Raw genomic sequence first — 21509 nt, forward strand, 5'->3', positions numbered from 1 at the left:
CTATATTTTGTGATGGATATCTTCCATCTCATATATTCTAACACACACCATAAAGAAACACACCAAAAAGAATCCATAAAAAACCCATGTGAGGTTGAGACAAAGACCATAACCAGAACTAGCATGGCTTGGTTAAGAAATCTCTCAAAATTTTCCAACATTAAATCATCTCAAAGACCCAATAAGACTGACCCATTTTTCCTTTTACCATCCTTCACATTTTTCTCCCATTTCAGCTCCCAACCCATTGAGGAAAAGCCTTATGTTAAGCCTGTTGAGCATTCTTCAGGTTTGGAACCAACAAAGCCTCATGAGAAACCAAGGGTGGTTGTGTTGGGTTCAGGCTGGGCTGGGTGCAGACTTATGAAAGGGTTGGACCCTCATATTTATGACATTGTTTGTGTCTCACCTAGGAACCACATGGTGTTTACCCCTCTACTGGCTTCCACTTGTGTTGGAACTCTTGAGTTTAGATCAGTTGCTGAACCCATTGGAAGGATCCAACCAGCTATTTCTAGAGAGCCTGGTTCTTATTTCTTTCTTGCCAATTGTACTTCCATTGATGCACATAATCATACGGTGTGTTAAGCATTACCTTGATATGATTTGTTTTTTCTGATACTTGTACACTGTTTTAAATATCTGCTGCATCATGATATGTGATATTTGTGGAGAATAACATTCATTCGTGCGGTCGGTGCGGTTTCTATCCGGCACTGCGGCTGCGTCATGACAATAACGTTGACACACTCGTAATAATTTGAAAACAAAACAGATTGAATATAATTGCATCTGTTGGAGACCGAAAAGACCCTTAATATAAAGTGTCAGTGCTACATTGTGTGCGACCACTAGGAACAGATAATTTGATATTAATTTTGGACGGAATATTGGTACTTGCAGTGTGGCTTATATGGGATATTTGTATTTGATGTTTGGTTTTGAAGGTGGAGTGTGAGACTGTAACTGATGGAGAGCAGACAATAGATCCTTGGAAATTTACAGTCTCTTATGATAAGCTAGTAATTGCATTAGGATCACATCCGTCTACTTTTGGAATTCAAGGAGTCAATGAACACGCCATTTTTCTTCGCGAAGTTTACCATGCACAGGAAATTCGTAGGAAGTTGCTCCTAAACTTGATGTTATCTGATGTTCCAGGTCTGATATAATCTTTTAGCACATGTTTGGATAAACAACGTAGTTAAGCACTTACAGTATGCATGCTTATCATAGAAGTGATTATGTATAAACTATTTCTATTATAAGAGGTAAAATAAAGTTAAGTTGTTTCCATTTAAGTAAGTTGTTTTCATAAGCTAATATGAAAAGCTTATGTGAATAAGCTTAAAACATCTAACAAACATATCATAAGTTGTTTCTGTAAGCTCTCTAAAAGTAGGCGCACAACTGTTTATACCAGTAAATAAGATAAAATAATTAAATCCTAGCAAACCCTTAATCTTAGTAATAGTATGTTAGAAAAATGTATTTTTGAGTTATGTGACATTTAGCTTTCTGTTTATTACTTATGTGTTTTTATTTGGGATACAGGAATTCCAGAAGAGGAAAAGCAAAGGCTTTTGCACTGTGTTGTTGTTGGGGGTGGTCCTACTGGAGTTGAATTCAGTGGTGAACTTAGTGATTTTATCATGAAGGATGTACGCCAAAGGTATACACATGTGAAGGATTACATCCGTGTTACTTTAATTGAGGTATGTTTAATAGCATAAAAAATTTAACACAGTTATGGAAGTCATATTTGGTTTAAGTAAATTACCATTTTATTCATGCCAAAGATGTCTTCTAAGGTAATTTATGTTGTTAACCAATTTGTTCATGTTCTATCAGGCAAATGAGATATTATCTTCTTTTGATGACCGACTCAGGCTCTATGCTACCAAGCAGTTGACTAAGGTAAGCTATATCTTGATCGATGCATTCTGCAATTTGGAATGTTCCATATGAGTAAAATTTTAACATGATTCATTAACATTATCTTGAGGTGTTTTTGATTGGTTGTGTTGTGTCTAAGGACACTATGTTGAATTGTTTATCCTCAGAATTATGATAGGACACCTAAACACCGGCATGTCTAGAAGGCTGCAGGAGAAGTAAAATAACAGTTAGTTAGGATAGTAGGAGCTTTGCGCTGGATTTGGAGTCTTTGACTCTAGTTTATCATTTTCTTTTTTGTTTGGTCACCATTGTAGAGCTCTTAAGCTCATCTTTTTTCATTCCATAATATACATTTTCATTACCTTGAATTTACGGGCTCTATCATTGGTTCGACCTGTCGGGTTGTCGAGGGAGAGCCAGCATTCGTGAAGTTAGATGAATGAAAGAATTGACACATTGAAAGAAAGAACAAGAAGATTGAAGGGATATGTCAAATCTTTTATGGCGGAGTTTCATCAATTGTTACATGCAGAGGTGGAAAAGTGTTTGGGGGTTGGTCCACGGAGGAGGATCTCAGTGACGATGGTCACTTGTTTTCTAGAGATACGTCACTGGAAGGAGGGAAGATCAATCCTCGAGTTCTTGTGGAGAAGGAATCAAAGGATAGCGAGTTTTAGGGTCGACTGGAAGAGACCCTTTCTCGGCAAGTGAAAGAACAACCACAGTCAATGGTAGCAATCCTCCATATGAGTATCACAAGAAGAAAATGAGTGAAAGAATTTGAGATGTGCTCCAGTGAATCTCAACTTCTCTTCCCCCTCTCTTATAACAAAATTCCCCTAAAATCAAGGAATATTTTACTACTTCTACAACCTTCTAGAATAGAATGTGCCTAAGTGTTTAATGTCCTATCAAATTATGTCTTACACATACAGAAGAACTCTTCATGATAGTAGTACTGTCTGAGTTGACAAGTTAGTTGTTAAAAGTTTTCCATATTAGTTTTATATTTTCCAATATTGTAGTTTATCTCAGTCAGGAGTTCGTCTTGTTCGTGGCATTGTTAAAGATGTTAAAGCTCAGAAGATTATCCTAAATGATGGTACTGAGGTTCCATATGGTTTGTTGGTATGGTCTACTGGTGTTGGTCCATCACCTATTATTCAATCTCTAGATCTCCCAAAAGCTCCTGGTGGAAGGTTAGTCTCATTTCTCAACATTGTGGCATCACTTCACATCACAGTTATCAAATCGAATTTCAAATCGTGAACCAGAAGACCTTTTTTTTTTTTTCCAAATTATGAGTAAAATCTTATTAATTATTATAAATTATAAGATACATTTTTAAGTGAAAAACAAATCACATAAAAAACTTTAAGCTGAAATATCATACATGAAGTTTAAAATAATTCTAGATTCAAGTCATATATCAAATGACAAGAAAAGTGCTTGGTTATACAAAGTTGACCGCATAAAGTAGCTGGCTACACTAAGTTTAGGCAGTAATTCATTAAAATGAAATGAGGTTCATCATAGAGAATTGGATTTCATCATAAGAATTGAGATTCATGTCCAGATAGATACACACTAGAGATTCGTATCAGGTGAGTTCAATTTTGTTCAGAGTGAAGATGCGACTCACATGTATTGTAAGATACTGACGACCATGCTTCACATTGAAAACCAGGAAAATTTATGAAGTCAGCTAATTTGTGGATAGACTTGGATCTTTTATCTGTCATGTAAGGAAAGAAGGATTAGCTACATAGTGTGACCCCATCTTTTCTATAGCTTATCATCTCATAACTAAATTCTGAGGGTTATTTTCTTTTAGGGTTGGGGTTGATGAGTGGCTTCGTGTTCCTTCAGTACAAGATGTGTTCTCAATAGGTGACTGCAGTGGATTTGTTGAAAGTACTGGAAGACCAACACTTCCAGCATTGGCCCAAGTAAGTGATATTTCTAGTACTGGAAGACCAACACTTTCATTTCATGTTTTCATCCTTTAGTAGTGCTGCTAGTTTCGAATTTTCCAGAAACTTTGTTTTCGGGCATTTGATACATAACCGTTTGGATTTCACAGGTGGCAGAGAGACAAGGTAAATATTTAGCAAATACGTTGAACAAAATTGGTAAAGCAGGTGCAGGACATGCAAACAGTGGAAAAGAAATAGAACTTGGGGATCCATTTGTTTACAAGCATCTTGGAAGTATGGCAACTATTGGCAGATACAAGGCTCTTGTTGACCTTAGACAAAGCAAGGTAATTAATATTAACATCATTCCCGAGCTTTAAAAACTTTCATGTTATTATTATTACCTTACCAACCAATCTCACGTAGGAGGGAAAAGGGATAGCACTGGCAGGAGTTCTAAGTTTTTTTATTTGGCGTTCGGCGTATATTACACGCGTCGTCAGCTGGAGGAACAGATTCTATGTATTTATCAACTGGATTACAACTCTTGTGTTCGGTCGTGATATAAGCAGACTATGATAAAAAAACAGTGGCAGAAGAAAGAGGTAAGGTAATTGACTCCCGAACTTGAACCTTGAAGGACAAAGCAATGAAACTTGCATCTTGAAACCAATGAAGATTCATTTTTTTCTCTTGTAGATTTTCATAAATCAGAAGTATGACTATCCTAAGTCCTATTGTATATATTGAAAACCATGAAATCATTTTTCATGCTCATAAATAAACTATTCATGAAAAGTATGATCATAATGAAATCAATTTTATTTGTTTACATGTACATAGATGATTGGACTGAAAAATAATTGTCACATGTTACTCTTGCAATTGATATTATGTTTGAATGTATAATTAGGAACTTAGAATAGAATAAGGACAAATCATTATTTAGATAGTATACAAGTAACAATGTGATCACACTGCTCACACTTCATTATTCTTCACAAATCAAAATAGCTTGAAGAGGGATGATGATCTTGAAGTTTTCTGACTTCCCAACCAGTGCTGCATATGGACCCCAATAGCATCCAAATACATGCTACTCCTCCCATGAAAACCTACCACCTTTCCCTCTGTTGTGGTTGAAGTAAAAAATTTCCCTACTTCATCACCAAATGGTCCGTATTTTCCTCTACTAGTATAGAAAGTCAGGGACTTAATCACTATCTCTTGTTCATCGGTAGTAAGTGAACCATAATAGCCGGATATGCAAGACAGAACCTCATTTGGATACTCCAATTTTATCTAAAAACACAATATAGACATTATTAGTAAGACACAGAATAATAAGCAAGTCCTTTCTGTGTTAGCAACCATGAATATTCTTAAGAATCATGTTCATACCCTATGTGTGGTGCTTCCCCCATTACCGCCATGCTTCACAGACCATACAGATTGCTTGTTTCGATCATACTCGATTTGAATTGAGCAAATTCCTTCAGGTGATTTTGTCAAATAAATCTGCTTAATAACAGAAAAGACTCCATCATCCCAGAGTCTACCTCCTTCCCCACCCCATGGACCTGGTCCAAATTGAGCTGGTTCTTTAACCACACCACGAGAAACCTGTCAAATAGACGAGAAATTACTGTGAAGATACCATAACATAATTTAACAGATAGATTAGTAAGTTTCATATTTTTCAAAAAGTTATTAACTTATGTATGTGTTAAAATAACTGCGCATATAAAAGTATTTTGATTCACAAGTAACATAAGCTGCTATGAACATGCAAACTACCATCTTCTTTTTCCTTTGTACTTAGGTAGAGAAAGTGTTAAGATGGCTATTTTGGAGAAGGCTCAAGAGGAATTTATGGCAGCAAAAAGTGGGGTTTATGCTTGACAGATTGAAGAACAGGTTAATTTGGAATCCACCATTAAAGGAAAGGGTTGAATGGTAGAGAATCAGGTTCCATGTTGAAATCAGTCTCATGTTTAGTATAAGTTTCATGCATTTGTGTGAGTGTCACTTACAAACAGTGTATTCATACAATCTTATTCTCCATTTTCATCATAAAATTCTCTTTTAAAAATGGAATGAACTTCTCATGTTATCCTAAATTCTTCATTTGGAATATAGGAAAGTGCATTCTACCTATGTAGGTTGAGCTGGCAAGTAGAGAATCCCTAAGTAGTATTTTTTTTTTTGTTTACTCTAACTACTTTAGATAAATGCATATTATACACCCTTCATGTTGATCAAAAGTCTAGTAATCCTGTCTTAAATTGAAATTCATGTTGATGATGCGTATGTAATTTAAGTTAACTCCTAATTCTAAGTTAAACTCAAGGATTAGAATAAATCAAACCAAGCAAATAAGCTTTTGCTAGAATTTCAAAGTTATCACACCATGAACTGATGTTCGTCATGTACCTGCAATCCTAATATGTGATTTGAAGACAAGAATAAGATTTCTTATTATAATTGAGAATCTGCATAAAACAAGATTGTTGAAATACAAGAGACTAAGAGACATTTGAATAAACCGTGTGTTTTGTAAAGCACTACGGAGACTTTATTATATATAGAGAGATTACAACTAAATACATGATATAGTCGATGTGGGACTATTCTATATACAAATATTCTTAACACTATATATTTATAAATATCAACAAAGATTTTCAGCAAGATTTCTTGTTGGCATAGTGATATACGTAATAACGTTCTGTGGTAGTAAATTGAATGTCAATTTCCATTCAATTTTCATACGTGTTTCAATGGAAGATATTAGGCTTAAATGCAATTTTTTATCTCCATGTTTTAATTTAAAATAAGGTTATAGTTTCTCCATTTTAAAACTCACTTTTAAAATGAAGTGTGATGGCTTATGTGGCTCCAACTAAGCAGTTTTTTTCATGTCACTTTTTATAATTACAAATTGATATTAAAATTAAAAAGAATACAATTGATATTTGTTGAATATGTATGGATCTTAACCCCAAAAGCTAACTCAAGAGGTGAGGTTGTCCTCACATATTTATACACCCAACAGTCCGGGAATCTAAGCAATTTGGAATTTCAAACAAACTCTAACAAACACAAATACCAACTTCAACACCCACCCTCCCGCCTAACGTGGGCATGGGTCAAATGCCCACATTGAAGTTCTTAACCCGACTGTGATACCATGTTAAATATGTTTGGATCTCAACCCCAAAAGCTAGCTCAAGAGGTGAGGTTGCCCTCAAATATTTATACACCCAGCAGTCTGAAAACCTAAGCAACGTGATCGTAGCCTTGTCGGAGCATTGCAATACTTGACGTTCACTCGACCAGACATCTCATATGCAATTCAACAGGTATGTTTATTTATGCATAACCCAAAAACTCAACACATGTCTGCCTTGAAACGCATTATTCGATACATTAATGGTACCATAGATTTGGGCCTCCATCTGTACCCTTCATCTGTCGACAAGCTCATTTCTTTCACAGACGCAGATTGGACCGGTTGTCCAGACACAAGAAGATCTACCTCCGGCTACTGTGTAAATCTCGGTGACAACTTGATCTCATGGTCCGCAAAACGCCAACATACCTTGTCTCTTTCAAGTGCCGAAGCCGAATACAGAGGTGTAGCTAATGTTGTGTCTGAATCATGTTGGTTATGCAACTTACTCTTAGAACTATGTTGTCCTCTCACAAAAGCTACTATGGTATATTGTGACAACATCAGCGCGGTTTATCTTTCCGACAATCCTGTTCAACATCAACGCTCCAAACATATTGAAATGGATATACATTTCGTGCGTGAGAAAGTTGCTTGCGGGCAAGTACACGTTCTTCACATTCCCTCGCGTTTTCAGATTGCTGACATCTTCACAAAGGGACTTCCGTTGCAACTTTTTGATGACTTGCGTGATAGTCTCAACATTCGTTCGCCTCCAGTTTCGACTACGAGGGTGTATTAGATATGTAGATACAGAAAGATTATTATTAAGTATTGATTACAAATGATTATTAGAATCATAACCTCATATTTTTATTGTGTATATAAATGACTATCAAATCAATGAAAAGGCACAGCCTAGTTTATCTTACATACAGGTTTGTATCAAGAGAGTTCTATTTAGTACCAATTGAAGATGCGACTCACATGTATCGTAAGATACTAATGACCATGCTTCACATTGAAAACCAGGAAAATTTACGAAGTCAGCTAATTTATGGATGGACTTAGATCTTTTATCTGACCATACTTACATGTACATAGATGATTTGGATTGAAAAATAATTGTCACAAGTTACTCTTGCAATTGATATTGTGTTTGAATGTATAATTAGGAACTTAGGATAGAATAAGGACAAATCATTATTTAGATAGTATACAAGTAACAATGTGATCACACTGCTCACACTTCATTATTCTTCACAAATCAAAATAGCTTGAAGAGGGATGATGATCTTGAAGTTTTCTGACTTCCCAACCAGTGCTGCATATGGACCCCAATAGCATCCAAATACATGCTACTCCTCCCATGAAAGCCTACCACCTTTCCCTCTGTTGTGGTTGAAGTAAAAAATTTCCCTACTTCATCACCAAATGGACCATATTTTCCTCTACTAGTATAGAATGTCAGTGACTTAATCACTATATCTTGTTCATCGGTAGTAAGTGAACCGTAATAGCCGGATATGCAAGACAGAACCTCATTTGGATACTCCAATTTTATCTAAAAACACAATATAGACATTATTAGTGAGTCACAGAATAATAAGCAAGTCCTTTCTGTGTTAGCAACCATGAATATGCTTAAGAATCATATTCATACCCTATGTGTGGTGCTTCCTCCATTACCGCCATGCTTCACAGACCATACAGATTGCTTGTTTCGATCATACTCGATTTGAATTGAGCAAATTCCTTCAGGTGATTTTGTCAAATAAATCTGCTTAATATCAGAAAAGACTCCATCATCCCAGAGTCTACCTCCTTCCCCACCCCATGGACCTGGTCCAAATTGAGCTGGTTCTTTAACCACACCACGAGAAACCTGTCAAATAGACGAGAAATTACTGTGAATATACCATAACATATTTTGACAGATAGATTAGTAAATTTCATATTCTTCAAAAAGTTATTAACTTATGTATGTGTTAAAATAACTGCTCATATAATTTGATTATGTTCAATTGTGTTATTTGAACATCAAATTACATACACCTTTTGACTGACCTCTTCAAGTGGTGCTAATTTAGAAGGCACAATTTTTGCTGGCCACTTAGCACTGTTTATTTCTGTAATACTTGGTTCTCTTGAGATGATTTCCATGGAGGGAGATGTTGCTACTGGAACTATTACTTTTCCTTCTATCACATGTACACCAAGAGCATCTAGAAATAAACCTTTTCTACCATGAATTCCAACTACCTTTCCTTCATTCAGCTTTGTTGTGAAATAAGTTCCATATTCATCTCCAAATGGTCCATAAACCCTCTTGGTAGTGTGGAATGTAAGTGACCTTATAGTAGAAGGCCCCATATACATCAAAGATCCATAGTAGCCTGACATATGTGTTAGGACTTCATATGGAAAATCAAAGATAATCTGCAAAATGATGCATAAAAATAATTAGGTCCTGTTTGGATAAACTACTAATGTAAGCAGTTATAGCATAAGAGTTAATTGCTAAGGTTTATTAAACCTTTTCATGTTTGAATCCTCCAGCCCCACCGTGTTTGTATCCCCATACAGCCTCTCCATCCAGATCATACAAAACCCTAATCCACACAATTCCAACGTTGCGTGACAAATCGATTTGTCTGATTCCAGTGTAAGGTCCATCATCAAAGACATATCCACCACTACCACCCCAAGGTCCATATGTGACCACACCTTCAACTATTGACGGTGCCTTCACCATCGAAACTATCTGAAGTCGATGAAGAGTTTTCAGTTTCACATGAAAAAGTTGAGAAAAACATCAAGGAACACTTTTTTTCCTTACCTTTTCTTTTGGCTCAATGCTGTTAGGTTCTTTATAGGAGAAAATCTTCTTGGTTGGTGAAGCTTTGACAGAACTATCTTTCTGTTTTACAGCAACAACAATGTCAAAGCCTTGGCTAACACTTCCTTGTATTACAGAATAACCAACACTCTCAGTAGTGTTAGTCATGTGGTTCTGTGAGCTTGACAAAGCTTTGGATGGTTTTGGCTGCTGATGGGACCTCAAATGGACTCCAATGGCATCTATGTGCCAACCATACCTGCCATGGAATCCAACAATCTGGGCTCCTGTCACTGGCAAGGAAAAGTATGTTCCCTGTACAACTCCATATGGTCCATAGATTTTCCTGTTACTCTCAAAACTCAGTGATCTGATGAAGATTGGCCCCCATTGATTTAAGCTACCATAGTATCCATCAATGGATGTTAGGAACTCATTTGGGTAATCAAGCATGATCTGCACCACAGTCATAAATATATAGATGATATGATGCTCTAGTTTGATTAGTAAAAACTAGCAACATGCACAATCGCATATGGCAGAAAATAACAGTTTGTTCAATTCTGCAATGCTACAATACTCTTTGTACTAAATAGCGTATCGCAGAACAATAACAATTAGTCTGAATTCTGCAGAAGGGCATGGAAAACTCACCTTGTCAATTTTATGGCCTCCACTTCCACCATGCTTAACTGACCAAACAGAATTCTCGTCCTTGTCATATTCAATTTGGATGGAGTCAATTCCTTCATCATGAACTATCACCAATTGCCTTATTGTTGAATAAACACCATCATCCCAACTGTATCCTCCACTGCCTCCCCATGGTCCAACTGATACAGGTTTCTCCTCTAAACTCTGCACTCAAAAACATCATTCAATTCAAAGGTGTTAAAAAGTGTGAAAAAAAGACAAGGTAGTTTCACTTGAACACATAATTTGAAATAAAAGTATATTGATACATAAGTAACATAAGCTACTATAAACATGCACTACCATCTTCTTTTTCCTTTGTAATTAGGCTAAGAGAAGTTGAATACAGGTGGCTGCAAGTGTTAAGATGGCTACTTTGGAGAAGGCTCAAGAGGAATTTATGGCAGAAAAAAGTGGGGTTTATGCTTGTCAAGATGATGAGAAGGCTAATTTGGAATCCACCATGAAGGGAAAGGGTTGAATGGTTGAGGAATTAGGTTCCATGTTGAAATCAGTCTCATGTTTAGTACAAGTTTCATGCATTTGTGAGTGTCACATAGCAAACAGTGTATTCCTACAATCTTATTCTCCATTTTCATCATAAAATTCTCTTTTTAAATATGGAATGAACTTTCATTGTTATCCTAAATTCTCCATTTGGAATAATATAGGAAAGTGCATTCCAACTATGCAGGTTGAGCTGGCAAATAGAATCCCTTAGTAGTATTATGCACCCTTTCATGCTTAGTTGTTCAATAGTCTAGTAATCTTGTTTTGAAATTGAATTTTATGTTGATGATGCTGATGGAATTTAAGTTAACTCTTAATTCTAAGAGAAACTCAAGGTCTAGAATTAATCAAACTAAGCAATTAAGCTTTGCAAGAAGTTCAAAGTTATCACATCATGAACTGATGTTCATCATGTTCCTGCAATCCTAATATGTGATTTGAAGACAAGAATAAGATTTCTTATTATAATTGAGAATCTGCATAAAACAAGATTTTCAGCAAGATTTCTTGTTGGCATAGTGAGGTACGTAATAATGTTCTGTGGTAGTAAATTGAATGTCAATTTCCATGTGTTTCAATGGAAGATATTAGGCTTAAATGCAATTTTTTATCTCCATGTTTTAATTTAAAATAAGGTTATAGTTTCTCCATTTTAAAACTCACCTTTAAAATGAAGTGTGATGGCTTATATGGCTCCAACTAAGCAGTTTTTTTCATGTCACTTTTTAAAATTACAAATTGATATTAAAATTAAAAAGAATACAATTGATATTAAAAAAAAAAAAATTTTAAAAACATTTCATAAAATAAAAAACTTAAATCAAAACTATGTTCATGGTTGGTTCATCATGTTTCTTCGCACATGAACCCTAGTACCTCAAACCACAATTGATTGACGTGGTTCTCCACTCATGTAGTTGCCATGTTCTCATATGCTAATCAATTTATCGATGTTTACCTTCATCTCAATTTCATGTATGACTATTTGAGTTCTAAGATGGGATATTTCGTGTCCTCTTTAGTATGAATGTAAACTTGGTCTCGATTCTCAATTGATGACATCTTTGATGGATGAGAAATCAGTTATCGTTTGTATGGATGTGAGATGCATAAGTTAATTTTGATGTGTTATTTGTAAATATGTGTTCCTTAACAATAGTTCTATGCAAATTGATAATTCTTCTCTTTCGAACTTTTTAAAAAAAAATTGTGATGTGTTTGAAGGGAAAATGCAAACTTTTATTTGCTATGGATCCTTAAGAATGATTATTACTCAAAGATTAATTGATTATCTATTGTAGTGTAGAACAATTGATCGTTGAAATAAATTGATAACGACTACAACATGAACGATAACTCATCTATTTAATCCACACGAACAAAATCTACAACAAAAAATTCTTTCGTCTACAATGCTAGTTGTGAACGAACGAATGTCTTATAGAGAATACGAACTTAGAATTAGTGCAAATATAATTTTGAGAATACAAAATGAATGACTATTATTTTAATAAAATTTCTGGTGAAAAAACTGGCATGGCTCGTCCATTTAGCTTGTCTTTGGCAGCATCAACAAAGGTTTTTGGTCTGCCCCCTCTAATTTGCCCTCCCTACCCTACATCATACTTTAGCGGGCTTTGACATGATGGACATGCCCATTTTCCATCACTAATATAAGAGATATACTTATAGAATAAATTATTTGCACCATATCTTACGGTGTACGATATTTCTCTAATTAGTGCTAATGTATCATAAAAATACATCATTGAATCATAAATGAATCTTATTTAATCTCTCGTTTATCTATCTTTGTGTGTGTAACTATGTAAGTTCACGTAATATTGACGATAATAATAATTTTTTAATATAATAAATAAAGAGCAATGTCTAGCAACACATCACTATTATTCAAGTGATGAGAAAGTCATGTGACATAACATAACCTTTATGAGATAATGATCACATGTATAATCAATCAACCTTTTTCTTTTATATCTATATTGAACACAATGCATAGTTTGTGTCAGCCAATGTTATATTTCTTGATACCCGAATAACATAATAACAACAAACAATCGCAATATCTCATATTGACTTATTTCAGCATGAGCATGCATTTATGGTCATACTTGATAAAGATGCATATAGATATTACTTATATATGTAGAAGAGAAAAACCACATCTAAGTCACTATGTCTCTCCTCATGACCCGTTGACTCGTTGAGTACCTAGTTAACCTATTTTTATATTTGTCTTGTTATTGACAACGTTTGACGACACTAAACTGACTGATTTCTCAAGTAGGGACTATAATGATTTCAGGTTAAACGGTGTATACACTACTATCACTGTAAGGATAATTTATGACACTTACATAAAATATTAGGTAGTTTTTTTATGTGGGGAAATTCAATATATATGAGGACGTATCAAATGAGAACTTTGATTATTATGAGAACTGAGAACTTTTAATAACAACCATACGATTTAAAATCAATGCTTAAATCAGCATTTATGTGATATGTATTTAAACCAGAATCTATCTATTAATTATTGTCTCTTAAAATTTGAGTGAAATCTGAGGCATTCATTTTAAATCGTATGATTATTATTAAAAATTCTCAGTTCCCATTATAACCAAAGTTCTCATTTGATACGTCCTATTTATATATATATATATATATATATATATATATATATATATATATATATATATATATATATATATATATATATATATATATATATATATATATATATATATATATATATATATATATATATATATATAGGGAGCATATCAAGTGAGAGCATTTTTAAATGAGAGATGAGAGAAATAAATATTAACCATTGGATCCATCAAGAGAGAGAATGTTAATACATTAATGTGGCTATTAATTTCTCTTTCTTGATGAATCTAATGGTTGATATTTATTCCTCTCATCTCTCATTTAAAAATGCTCTCACTTGATATGCTATATATATATATATATATATATATATATATATATATATATATATATATATATATATATATATATATATATATATATATATATATATATATATATATATATTCAATCCATGACCTATGACATATAATCATGAGTCTACTCACATATTAGTCTCTATGCACTATGGTTGTCCTATTTGACAATAATATTTGACTACAAATAATTTTAGAATGACATCCTTATATTTAATGGTGTCTCACATTTAACTACACTTAATTATCCACGAAATATTTTAACTATTCTATGAACTTTATTACTAATTTGCTTTGCCCTTTATGTCTTAATGTGGAGGAAGACTTAAACCACCTCTTTTTTCGTGTCCTTTTACTAATTTATGGTGGAGAAAATTGCTTCTTTGAATAAGATTGGTTGATGATTCCGTGGTTGATTCGATATTGTGTCGTCTTTGTTGGTTGAAGAAGCATTTTGGTAAGGTGGGTGGTGTTGATTTTAGGTGGTTCTTCAGTTTAAGTTTTTGTTGGATTATGTGGAATTGTAGAAATAATGTTATTTTCAATGGGTTTGATGTGTCTTCTTTTGATGGGTTAATTCTAATGAAATCATGTAATAGGTCCTGGGAGAATTGGTTCCTAGACCCGAGACTTTTCTTATTGTGATTGCTGGTTGGGTTGTTTTGTTTCGGGGTTGTGGGTTCTATCCCAACCGGTTTTTCTCTCTCTTTGTATTTGGGTTAAGCACCCCTAGTGCTCTTTTAATCCAATTTTAATTATAAAAAAAAAATTTATTACTTTAAAAACAAACATAATATATTAATTAATAGACATATATATATATATATATATATATATATATATATATATATATATATATATATATATATATATATATATATAATGATACTTCTACGTAATAAGAAGCTCTGTGAGTGGATTAACTTGTCAAGCCTTGTACTCTGCACAACTTTACATCTCCCATTTGATTATCTCACAAATGAGATGAAAACACTGAAGTATGTGTTTGATAAAATTTGGTTGTGTAAGATTGACATAGTTAGATATTTATTCTATATAGCTTTATTGCAGGTTAGCGCCATTAATTTTAAGGGAAAAGCTAACGTTAATGAGATATTTATAGAATTTTTTTTGAAAGGCGTGCATTTAATGTATCGAAACTATAAATATAACTTTATTGCATTTAATTATAATTAGGGCACATGTTAGCACGACCCTAATTTTAATGTTTTTGCATTGAAAGAAATCCAATTATAAAAATCAACATTAATGCAAAATTTCTAGCATATAATAATACTTTTGTGTAGAAATTCAAGATCCAATAGTCAAGCTAAACCTTTGTTTTCTCAAGAGGATTCCTACCTAGGGAAGGGACGGTTGTGTCATAAGTAGTACTCCCTCCGTCTCATAATAAGTGTCTCATGTGCATTTTTTCCTTGTCTCAAATTAATTGTCCATTTACAATTCCAATGTATCAATCATTATTATTTTTCCACTATTATACCCCTATTTATTAACTTTCACGTTATTCAACTACTATTAATAGGGGTATTCTAGTAAATGACATTAACCTTTTTACTAAAACCAACACATCCAATCATTTTCTTAAAAACCGCGCATTGCTCAAATAGGACATTTATTATGAGACGGAGGGAGTAATATTTTGAAGGAGACCAAATTTCCTTGCCACATATCGGGAGTTGTAAAGTTCAATTAAGGTTTTGTTATAGCTACAGTACAACCTAACTCTAGGCTATACAATATATTTGTCATTCAAGGTTCTTGCCAAATTTTCCATCACTACACTCTAAGCCAAAGAAGAGAGGTTAGTGTTTGTGGTGTTCAAAAAGTTGGAACACGTTCTTAGAAGGGGGTAGGATCCCAATTGGTTGAATTAAAGGAGTATAAGCGTTTATCACATCTGAAGTGTCAATCGAGGAGATATGATAACAAACTAATGACTCGTGTATATATATATATATATATATATATATATATATATATATATATATATATATATATATATATATATATATATATATGGCTCGCACGTTAGTTAGTTTTTCTAAGATGTTGAACAGAGAACGATAAAGTAGGAAATAAACAGAGAGTTAGGATTGGGCATGGCAACAAAATCAGTATCTGCGGGTACCTACTCAACACGTTTTGAAGCTGATGGAAAAATTCGTTTTGATTGGGTTTGGGCTCGGGTTTGAATTTTTCCCCATTACAAAATATGATGATGAGTCGGGTAATAGGAACATTAGTACCCACCCAAATCTGTTCCGTTTATTTGATTGTGTATATTATTATATATTTTTGATAATTTATAATATTAAATATGTGGTCAAAATTTTAATATTTTGATTTGTATTTATTATTTAAAATATTTGAAATGTATGTGAAGTATTTTAAAATTGTTTTATTTTATTATTTATAAAGTAATTTAATTTTGGAAAAATAAGTATTTATACTAAAAAAAATTGATTTCACTAAATAGATGGTGGCGGAGCAGGGATACTCAAACCTGTTTAGATTTTAATTTTCCATCTCCGTTTAGGTTTAGGGCGGAAAACGGAGATTGTTTGGAGATTCGCGTTTGAATTTGGGGATGTAATAACCGTTCCTGATCCGCGCCGTTGTCATCCCTACATAGGACGAATCTCTTTGGACTATTTGGCAAGTACTTACAATCATAAATTTTGGACTATAACTATAAAACCAACTTATACATAGAATTTACTGAATCAATAGAGTAAAAAAAGGTATTTTGATTTGCGCATGAAACACTACTAATGGTCTTGTTATTGAGGTCTAAGAATTTTTAATAACTTGAAACCTTTTGAGAGAAATAAAAACTCTAGGTTTAGGATGTAGGAATCATAGACATTTGAAACCTCATACCCTATGATTAGCAAGCCAAGAATGATAATCACATGATGGACTAAGGAAGCTATGTACATGTGGATAATTGAAAACAAGAAATATTGAGAAATAGGATAATTGAATCAAACGTGAGACACAACGTTTTTTGGATAGGGAAAAAAAAAATCCTTGCATCACGTGCATAAATAGTCGAGCAAGATTACTTTTTTTAGGTCATGTTGTTTTGACTAATAAAACTAATGTCGTCCTATAAATATTAAACTTGTAAATATTTTTAACACATAATTAATAAAACAATCTATTTAATGCATTATTATTCTTTAATATTTTCTTATTTTTCTTTTTATGTATTTTTTAGTTTAGTAAATCATGACACTGACACTATTTAACATTCACAGTAGATGAATATAAAGCAGGTAGCCCTCAATAACCATATTAGAAGATGAATACAAAGCATATGTATATATATAGAAGAATGCAAAAACAACTTTCATGGAAGAATGATTTGGCCAAACGGTTATACGCTGCTCACGGTGGTCGCCCTTTGGTCGAAATTCTCATCTTTGTGGTTTAAATTGAAATGCTGGGGAGTTCTTTCTATGGGAAAAGGTTATTACGAATTCACGTTTTCAAACACAGAGGATATGAGAAAAGTTTGAGCCACCGGATCCATCAGCCTCAATCCTTGCTCTTTGAAATTGTTTTCGTGGACCAAAGACTTTAACCCAGCTTTACAAAATAACACTTCTGCTCAAGTTTGGGTGCATTTTTCTCGGGCTTTCACAGGAATATTGGAGACCTCGAATCTTATTTGCGATTGCAAGCTATGTAGGTACTCCTATTTGCAGTGACTTAGCCTTTGCTAAATCTCGTGTCGATAGAACTTTCGATCATTTTATGAGAGTGCTTATTGATATGGATTTGTCTTTGCCCCTGAACCATAACGTTTTGGTTGAAAGAGAAGGATTTTCATTTTTCTCTGACATTGAATACGAGAACGTACCAGCTTATTGCGGGTATTGTAGGAAAACGGGACATGTTGTTCAAGATTGCAAAATGCTCAGGATACACCATTCTAATGGGAACTTGAAGAACTAATAGCCTAGGAGTCAAAAAGTTGGGACAATTCCTCCTGAGACTGTTGTAAATAATGAAGAGCATTGGGTGGAGGTTGGAAATAGGAAAGTTGTGGGGCCGGTAATACATATTCCTGCCACCGTTACTGGAGCCATTTTGGAACCTAATAACCATGTTGAAGCTCTTACTAGTCCTGTTGTTGGTGGATCCATTTTGGAACCTATTAACCATGTTGAAGCTCTTACTAATCCTGTTGTTGAATTTGCAAGTGCATATATTGCAGTCGGTGTCATTGGTCTTAACTGTTACGATTCTTAAAATTTTGTGGTGCAGCCCCCGGATGATTCAGGGTCGACTCTTTCAGTTTTCTTGGATGCAACTCAGGACCTTCTCGAAAGCAACAATGAGGGTTTTCTTCATAGTTCTTAGGCTACTTTTGCTGAACTACCTGAGCCAGATGGTGCTTTTACATTGTAGGGCTAAAAGAGAAGAAATCTTTAAAGGCTAAGAAAAAGCACTCCACTAGGTCTCAAGCAGGACCAAAGAAACCTTCCTTATGAAGTGTGTTTTTCGGAATTAGGAGTCTGGCTAATGCCCCTTCTCGATTAGCCCTGAAGCGTATTCTTAATACACATAATCCGAATTTTGTTTTTAATGTTGAACCAAAAATATATTTTGTTAATTTATCCAATAACTGGTTCTCTAGATTGGTTTCAAGCTTTTCTCCACTAATGATTTGGATAAACCGTTTCTTTGGTGTGTTTGCAAGGAGGATTATAATACAATAGTTCTTTCGATATATGATCAATTTGTTGCCTTTACGGTCAGTTTGGATAATAAGGTTTTGTCTATTGCTATGATATATGCTAATACAAATCTTTGTAAAAGGAGGGATATTTGGAGTGGGCTCATTGACATGCAAGTTACTCATTCTCTTCCTTAGGCTTTTTTTGGAGACTTCAATGCTATAATGGATGCTCATGAGCATAAAGACATGCTTAGCCCTGCGAAGAGGCCTATGGAGGAGTTCTAGAATTGGTCAAATAGCAACTCTCTCATTCACTTTCCTATTGCGGGTGCTACGTTCACTTGGTCTAATAAGCAGGAACCGCAGTTTTCTGTCGAAATGAGGCTTGACTGTTGCATTGGGAATTCTAGTTGGATTGTTATTTGCAATTTCATTGTAGTCTCCTCCCTTCCCAAAACCTGTTAAGATCATCATCCTCTTATTCTAGAATTCCACGTCAACTTTGCGCGAACTGTTTCACAATTAAAATTTCTGAGTACATGGTCTCTTCATGACGGTTGTAAACAGGTTATAATCTCTTCTTGGTCTCGGAAGTTTGTTTGTTGCCTTATAGTTATTCTCTCCAACAAGCTTCAACTTCTAAAAGGGGACCTTAAAAATTGGAACAAGCATACTTTTGGAAACATCACTGACAACGTTAAAATTGAGGAAGAAAAGTTAAGAATTATTCAAAACAATATTCAAATGGATAGCTTAAATGATTCTCTCAAGTTTAGGGAATTTGATGCTCAGTCCAAGCTTTCTAAGGCCCTTGCTATGGAAGAACAATTCTGGCGTAGTAGATCCAAAATTAAGTGGAGCTTGGAGGGTGATCGTAACACGACGTATTTTCATAGAATATCCAAAATTAAGCAAAAATCCAAGCCCATATCCATGCTTTTTTCTGGAGATAATCCCATCACAGATCCTATTGAGATTGTCAATCACACGGTCCAGTATTTTGAAAATCTTTTTTCTGCTAAGTTGTCTTCTGTGCAGGATTTCTCTATGGTGGATCACACTATTCCTACTATGGTTGATGCGGCGTCAAATGGAATCCTGACCAACATTCCTTCTATTGAGGAAATTTCTGCAATAGTTTTTAGTTTGAATGGTACAGTGCTCCCGGTCAGACGATTTTGGAGCGGCGTTCTATCATACATATTGGGACATTATCAAGCAGGACGTCTCGAATGCGGTGATTCAGTTTTTATCTTATGGTTGGGTGCTTCCGAGTTTTAACGCCAATATGATTATTCTTATTCCTAAGATCAAAGGGGCAAACTCGCTTGATCTTTTCAGTCCAACAGTGGTGGCCAATTTTAAGTTTAAAATTATATCTAAAGTGCTTGCGGACAGACTTGCAACCATTATGTCGTTGCTTGTTTATAAGGAGCAACACAAATTTATACACGGAAGAAGGATACATGAGTGCATTGGTTTAGCATCTGAGGCCTTCAACTTACTTGACACTAAGTCTTGGTATGGTAATATCGCTCTTAAAGTGGACATCTCGAAAGCTTTTGACACTTTTCGGTGGGATTTCTTGCTTAGAGTTCTGTATAATTTCTGATTTAATGCAAACTTCTGCTGCTGGATCAATTGTGTTATGCATTCTCCCCAGCTCTCGGTGAATGTCAATGGTAGTCTCAATGGGTATTTTTCTTGTTCTCACGGAGTCCGTCAAGGGGATCCTCTCTCTCTCTCTCTCTCTCTCTCTCTCTCTCTCTCTCTCTCTCTCTCTCTCTCTCTCTCTCTCTCTCCCTCTCTCTCCGTTACTTTTCTGTCTTACGGAAGAAGTCTTGAGTAGAAAGATTAACTTATTGGTTTCTTCGAAGCTGCTTGAGCTTTCCAAGGGGCCTTATAATGTTACAGTGCCATTGCACATACTGTATGCTAATGACGTCATCCTCTTTTGTAAAGGAAAAATTTTCAACATCAAAGTCTTCATCTCTACTTTGGGTGATTATGCAGCCGTCTCGGGCCAATATGTGAATTGTGTAACACCCCTCTAATACCCCGCGGTAATTAATAAAATTAAATCAGAGTAAACATGCAAAGGGTGTCACAATTCAAAAATAAAAGAAAACGCACGTTCGACATATGTCATGCATTCACTGAAACATCTGAATTATAACTCATTAGATAAAAATCATGTTTACACAGCGGAATCAAATCATCAAGTCAACATTACATCGTTAATGTATCAGACTTCAAATAAAATAAACAATAGAGTTATAATCGAAACTCAAAACATCGCATTCCCAGTGTTACATCTATCAGAGCATGACACCGACACAACAACTAAACCGACTTATGAGCTAATCCTCACCAAGTCGAAAGCAGCTATCCTCAATCTGAAAATATCAACAGTAAGGGTGAGTCTCATCACAGTTAACAAATGTTATTGCATCTTAAATAACAACACATCATAGTTTATCATTCACCCAATTACATCATATTCAGATTATCAGGAACATCCATTGTTTACACAAACATCATCAGAACACATCTTTCATACAGACAATCATACCCAACACTAGTTCAACAAAACACGCAAGCAACACATCATCAATATTTATAACACTTGAATACTTCCAATCATGTTATAAAAGTATGCATATGTATGAACTGACACTATGCATGTGGTACCAACATCATCAAATGGGAATAACCCATGACCGATCTAACATCATCCAGATACGGCCCTGCCAGCACAGATTCCTCACAATGGGAATCA

General features: G+C 34.5%; 3 protein-coding genes across 5 annotated transcripts; 1 reads left to right on the top strand and 2 right to left on the bottom strand.

Moving 5' to 3' along the window:
• On the top strand, positions 1–6079 carry LOC131662197 (internal alternative NAD(P)H-ubiquinone oxidoreductase A1, mitochondrial-like). 3 transcript variants are annotated; one of them, XM_058931913.1, is made up of 9 exons: positions 1–579; positions 948–1161; positions 1555–1715; positions 1852–1917; positions 2935–3098; positions 3734–3848; positions 3983–4162; positions 4242–4425; positions 5638–6079. In XM_058931913.1, exons 1-8 carry the CDS (start codon positions 13–15, stop codon positions 4392–4394), a joined length of 1620 nt encoding a protein of 539 aa, XP_058787896.1. In that variant the 5' UTR covers positions 1–12; the 3' UTR covers positions 4395–4425; positions 5638–6079. The 3 variants fall into 3 exon arrangements, with proteins under 3 accessions (XP_058787896.1, XP_058787897.1, XP_058787895.1); XM_058931914.1 differs by having other exon boundaries at positions 4242–4420; XM_058931912.1 differs by lacking the exon at positions 5638–6079 and having other exon boundaries at positions 4242–4642.
• On the bottom strand, positions 4623–5766 carry LOC131662198 (jacalin-related lectin 3-like). Its single transcript, XM_058931915.1, has 3 exons — positions 5613–5766; positions 5217–5438; positions 4623–5117 (listed from the first exon to the last, which is right to left on the bottom strand). Exons 1-3 carry the CDS (start codon positions 5613–5615, stop codon positions 4821–4823), a joined length of 522 nt encoding a protein of 173 aa, XP_058787898.1. The 5' UTR covers positions 5616–5766; the 3' UTR covers positions 4623–4820.
• Positions 6080–8101: 2022 nt separating the features above from the next.
• On the bottom strand, positions 8102–11062 carry LOC131662196 (jacalin-related lectin 3-like). The gene is made up of 7 exons (XM_058931911.1): positions 10814–11062; positions 10481–10684; positions 9827–10282; positions 9524–9751; positions 9055–9426; positions 8651–8872; positions 8102–8551 (listed from the first exon to the last, which is right to left on the bottom strand). The coding sequence occupies exons 1-7, from the start codon at positions 10823–10825 to the stop codon at positions 8255–8257; spliced, it is 1791 nt and encodes a 596-aa protein (XP_058787894.1). The 5' UTR covers positions 10826–11062; the 3' UTR covers positions 8102–8254.
• Between the last annotated feature and the right edge of the window lie 10447 nt (positions 11063–21509).

The sequence above is a fragment of the Vicia villosa genome, linkage group LG3, assembly GCF_029867415.1.
Source record: "Vicia villosa cultivar HV-30 ecotype Madison, WI linkage group LG3, Vvil1.0, whole genome shotgun sequence".
Taxonomy (NCBI): Eukaryota; Viridiplantae; Streptophyta; class Magnoliopsida; order Fabales; family Fabaceae; genus Vicia; species Vicia villosa.

Bases quoted from the DNA above. Each gene is read 5' to 3' on its own strand.
- LOC131662198 (XM_058931915.1), bottom strand. The intron at 5,118-5,216 runs GTATGAACATGA...TTGTGTTTTTAG, and splicing joins GGGGAAGCACCACACATAGG to ATAAAATTGGAGTATCCAAA.
- LOC131662196 (XM_058931911.1), bottom strand. The intron at 8,873-9,054 runs GTCAGTCAAAAG...TCTATTTGACAG, and splicing joins AATTAGCACCACTTGAAGAG to GTTTCTCGTGGTGTGGTTAA. The intron at 8,552-8,650 runs GTATGAATATGA...TTGTGTTTTTAG, and splicing joins GAGGAAGCACCACACATAGG to ATAAAATTGGAGTATCCAAA.
- LOC131662197 (XM_058931913.1), top strand. From the start codon at position 13: ATGGATATCTTCCATCTCATATATTCTAACACACACCATAAAGAAACA. The intron at 1,162-1,554 runs GTCTGATATAAT...TTTGGGATACAG, and splicing joins GATGTTATCTGATGTTCCAG to GAATTCCAGAAGAGGAAAAG. The intron at 3,849-3,982 runs GTAAGTGATATT...TGGATTTCACAG, and splicing joins CACTTCCAGCATTGGCCCAA to GTGGCAGAGAGACAAGGTAA.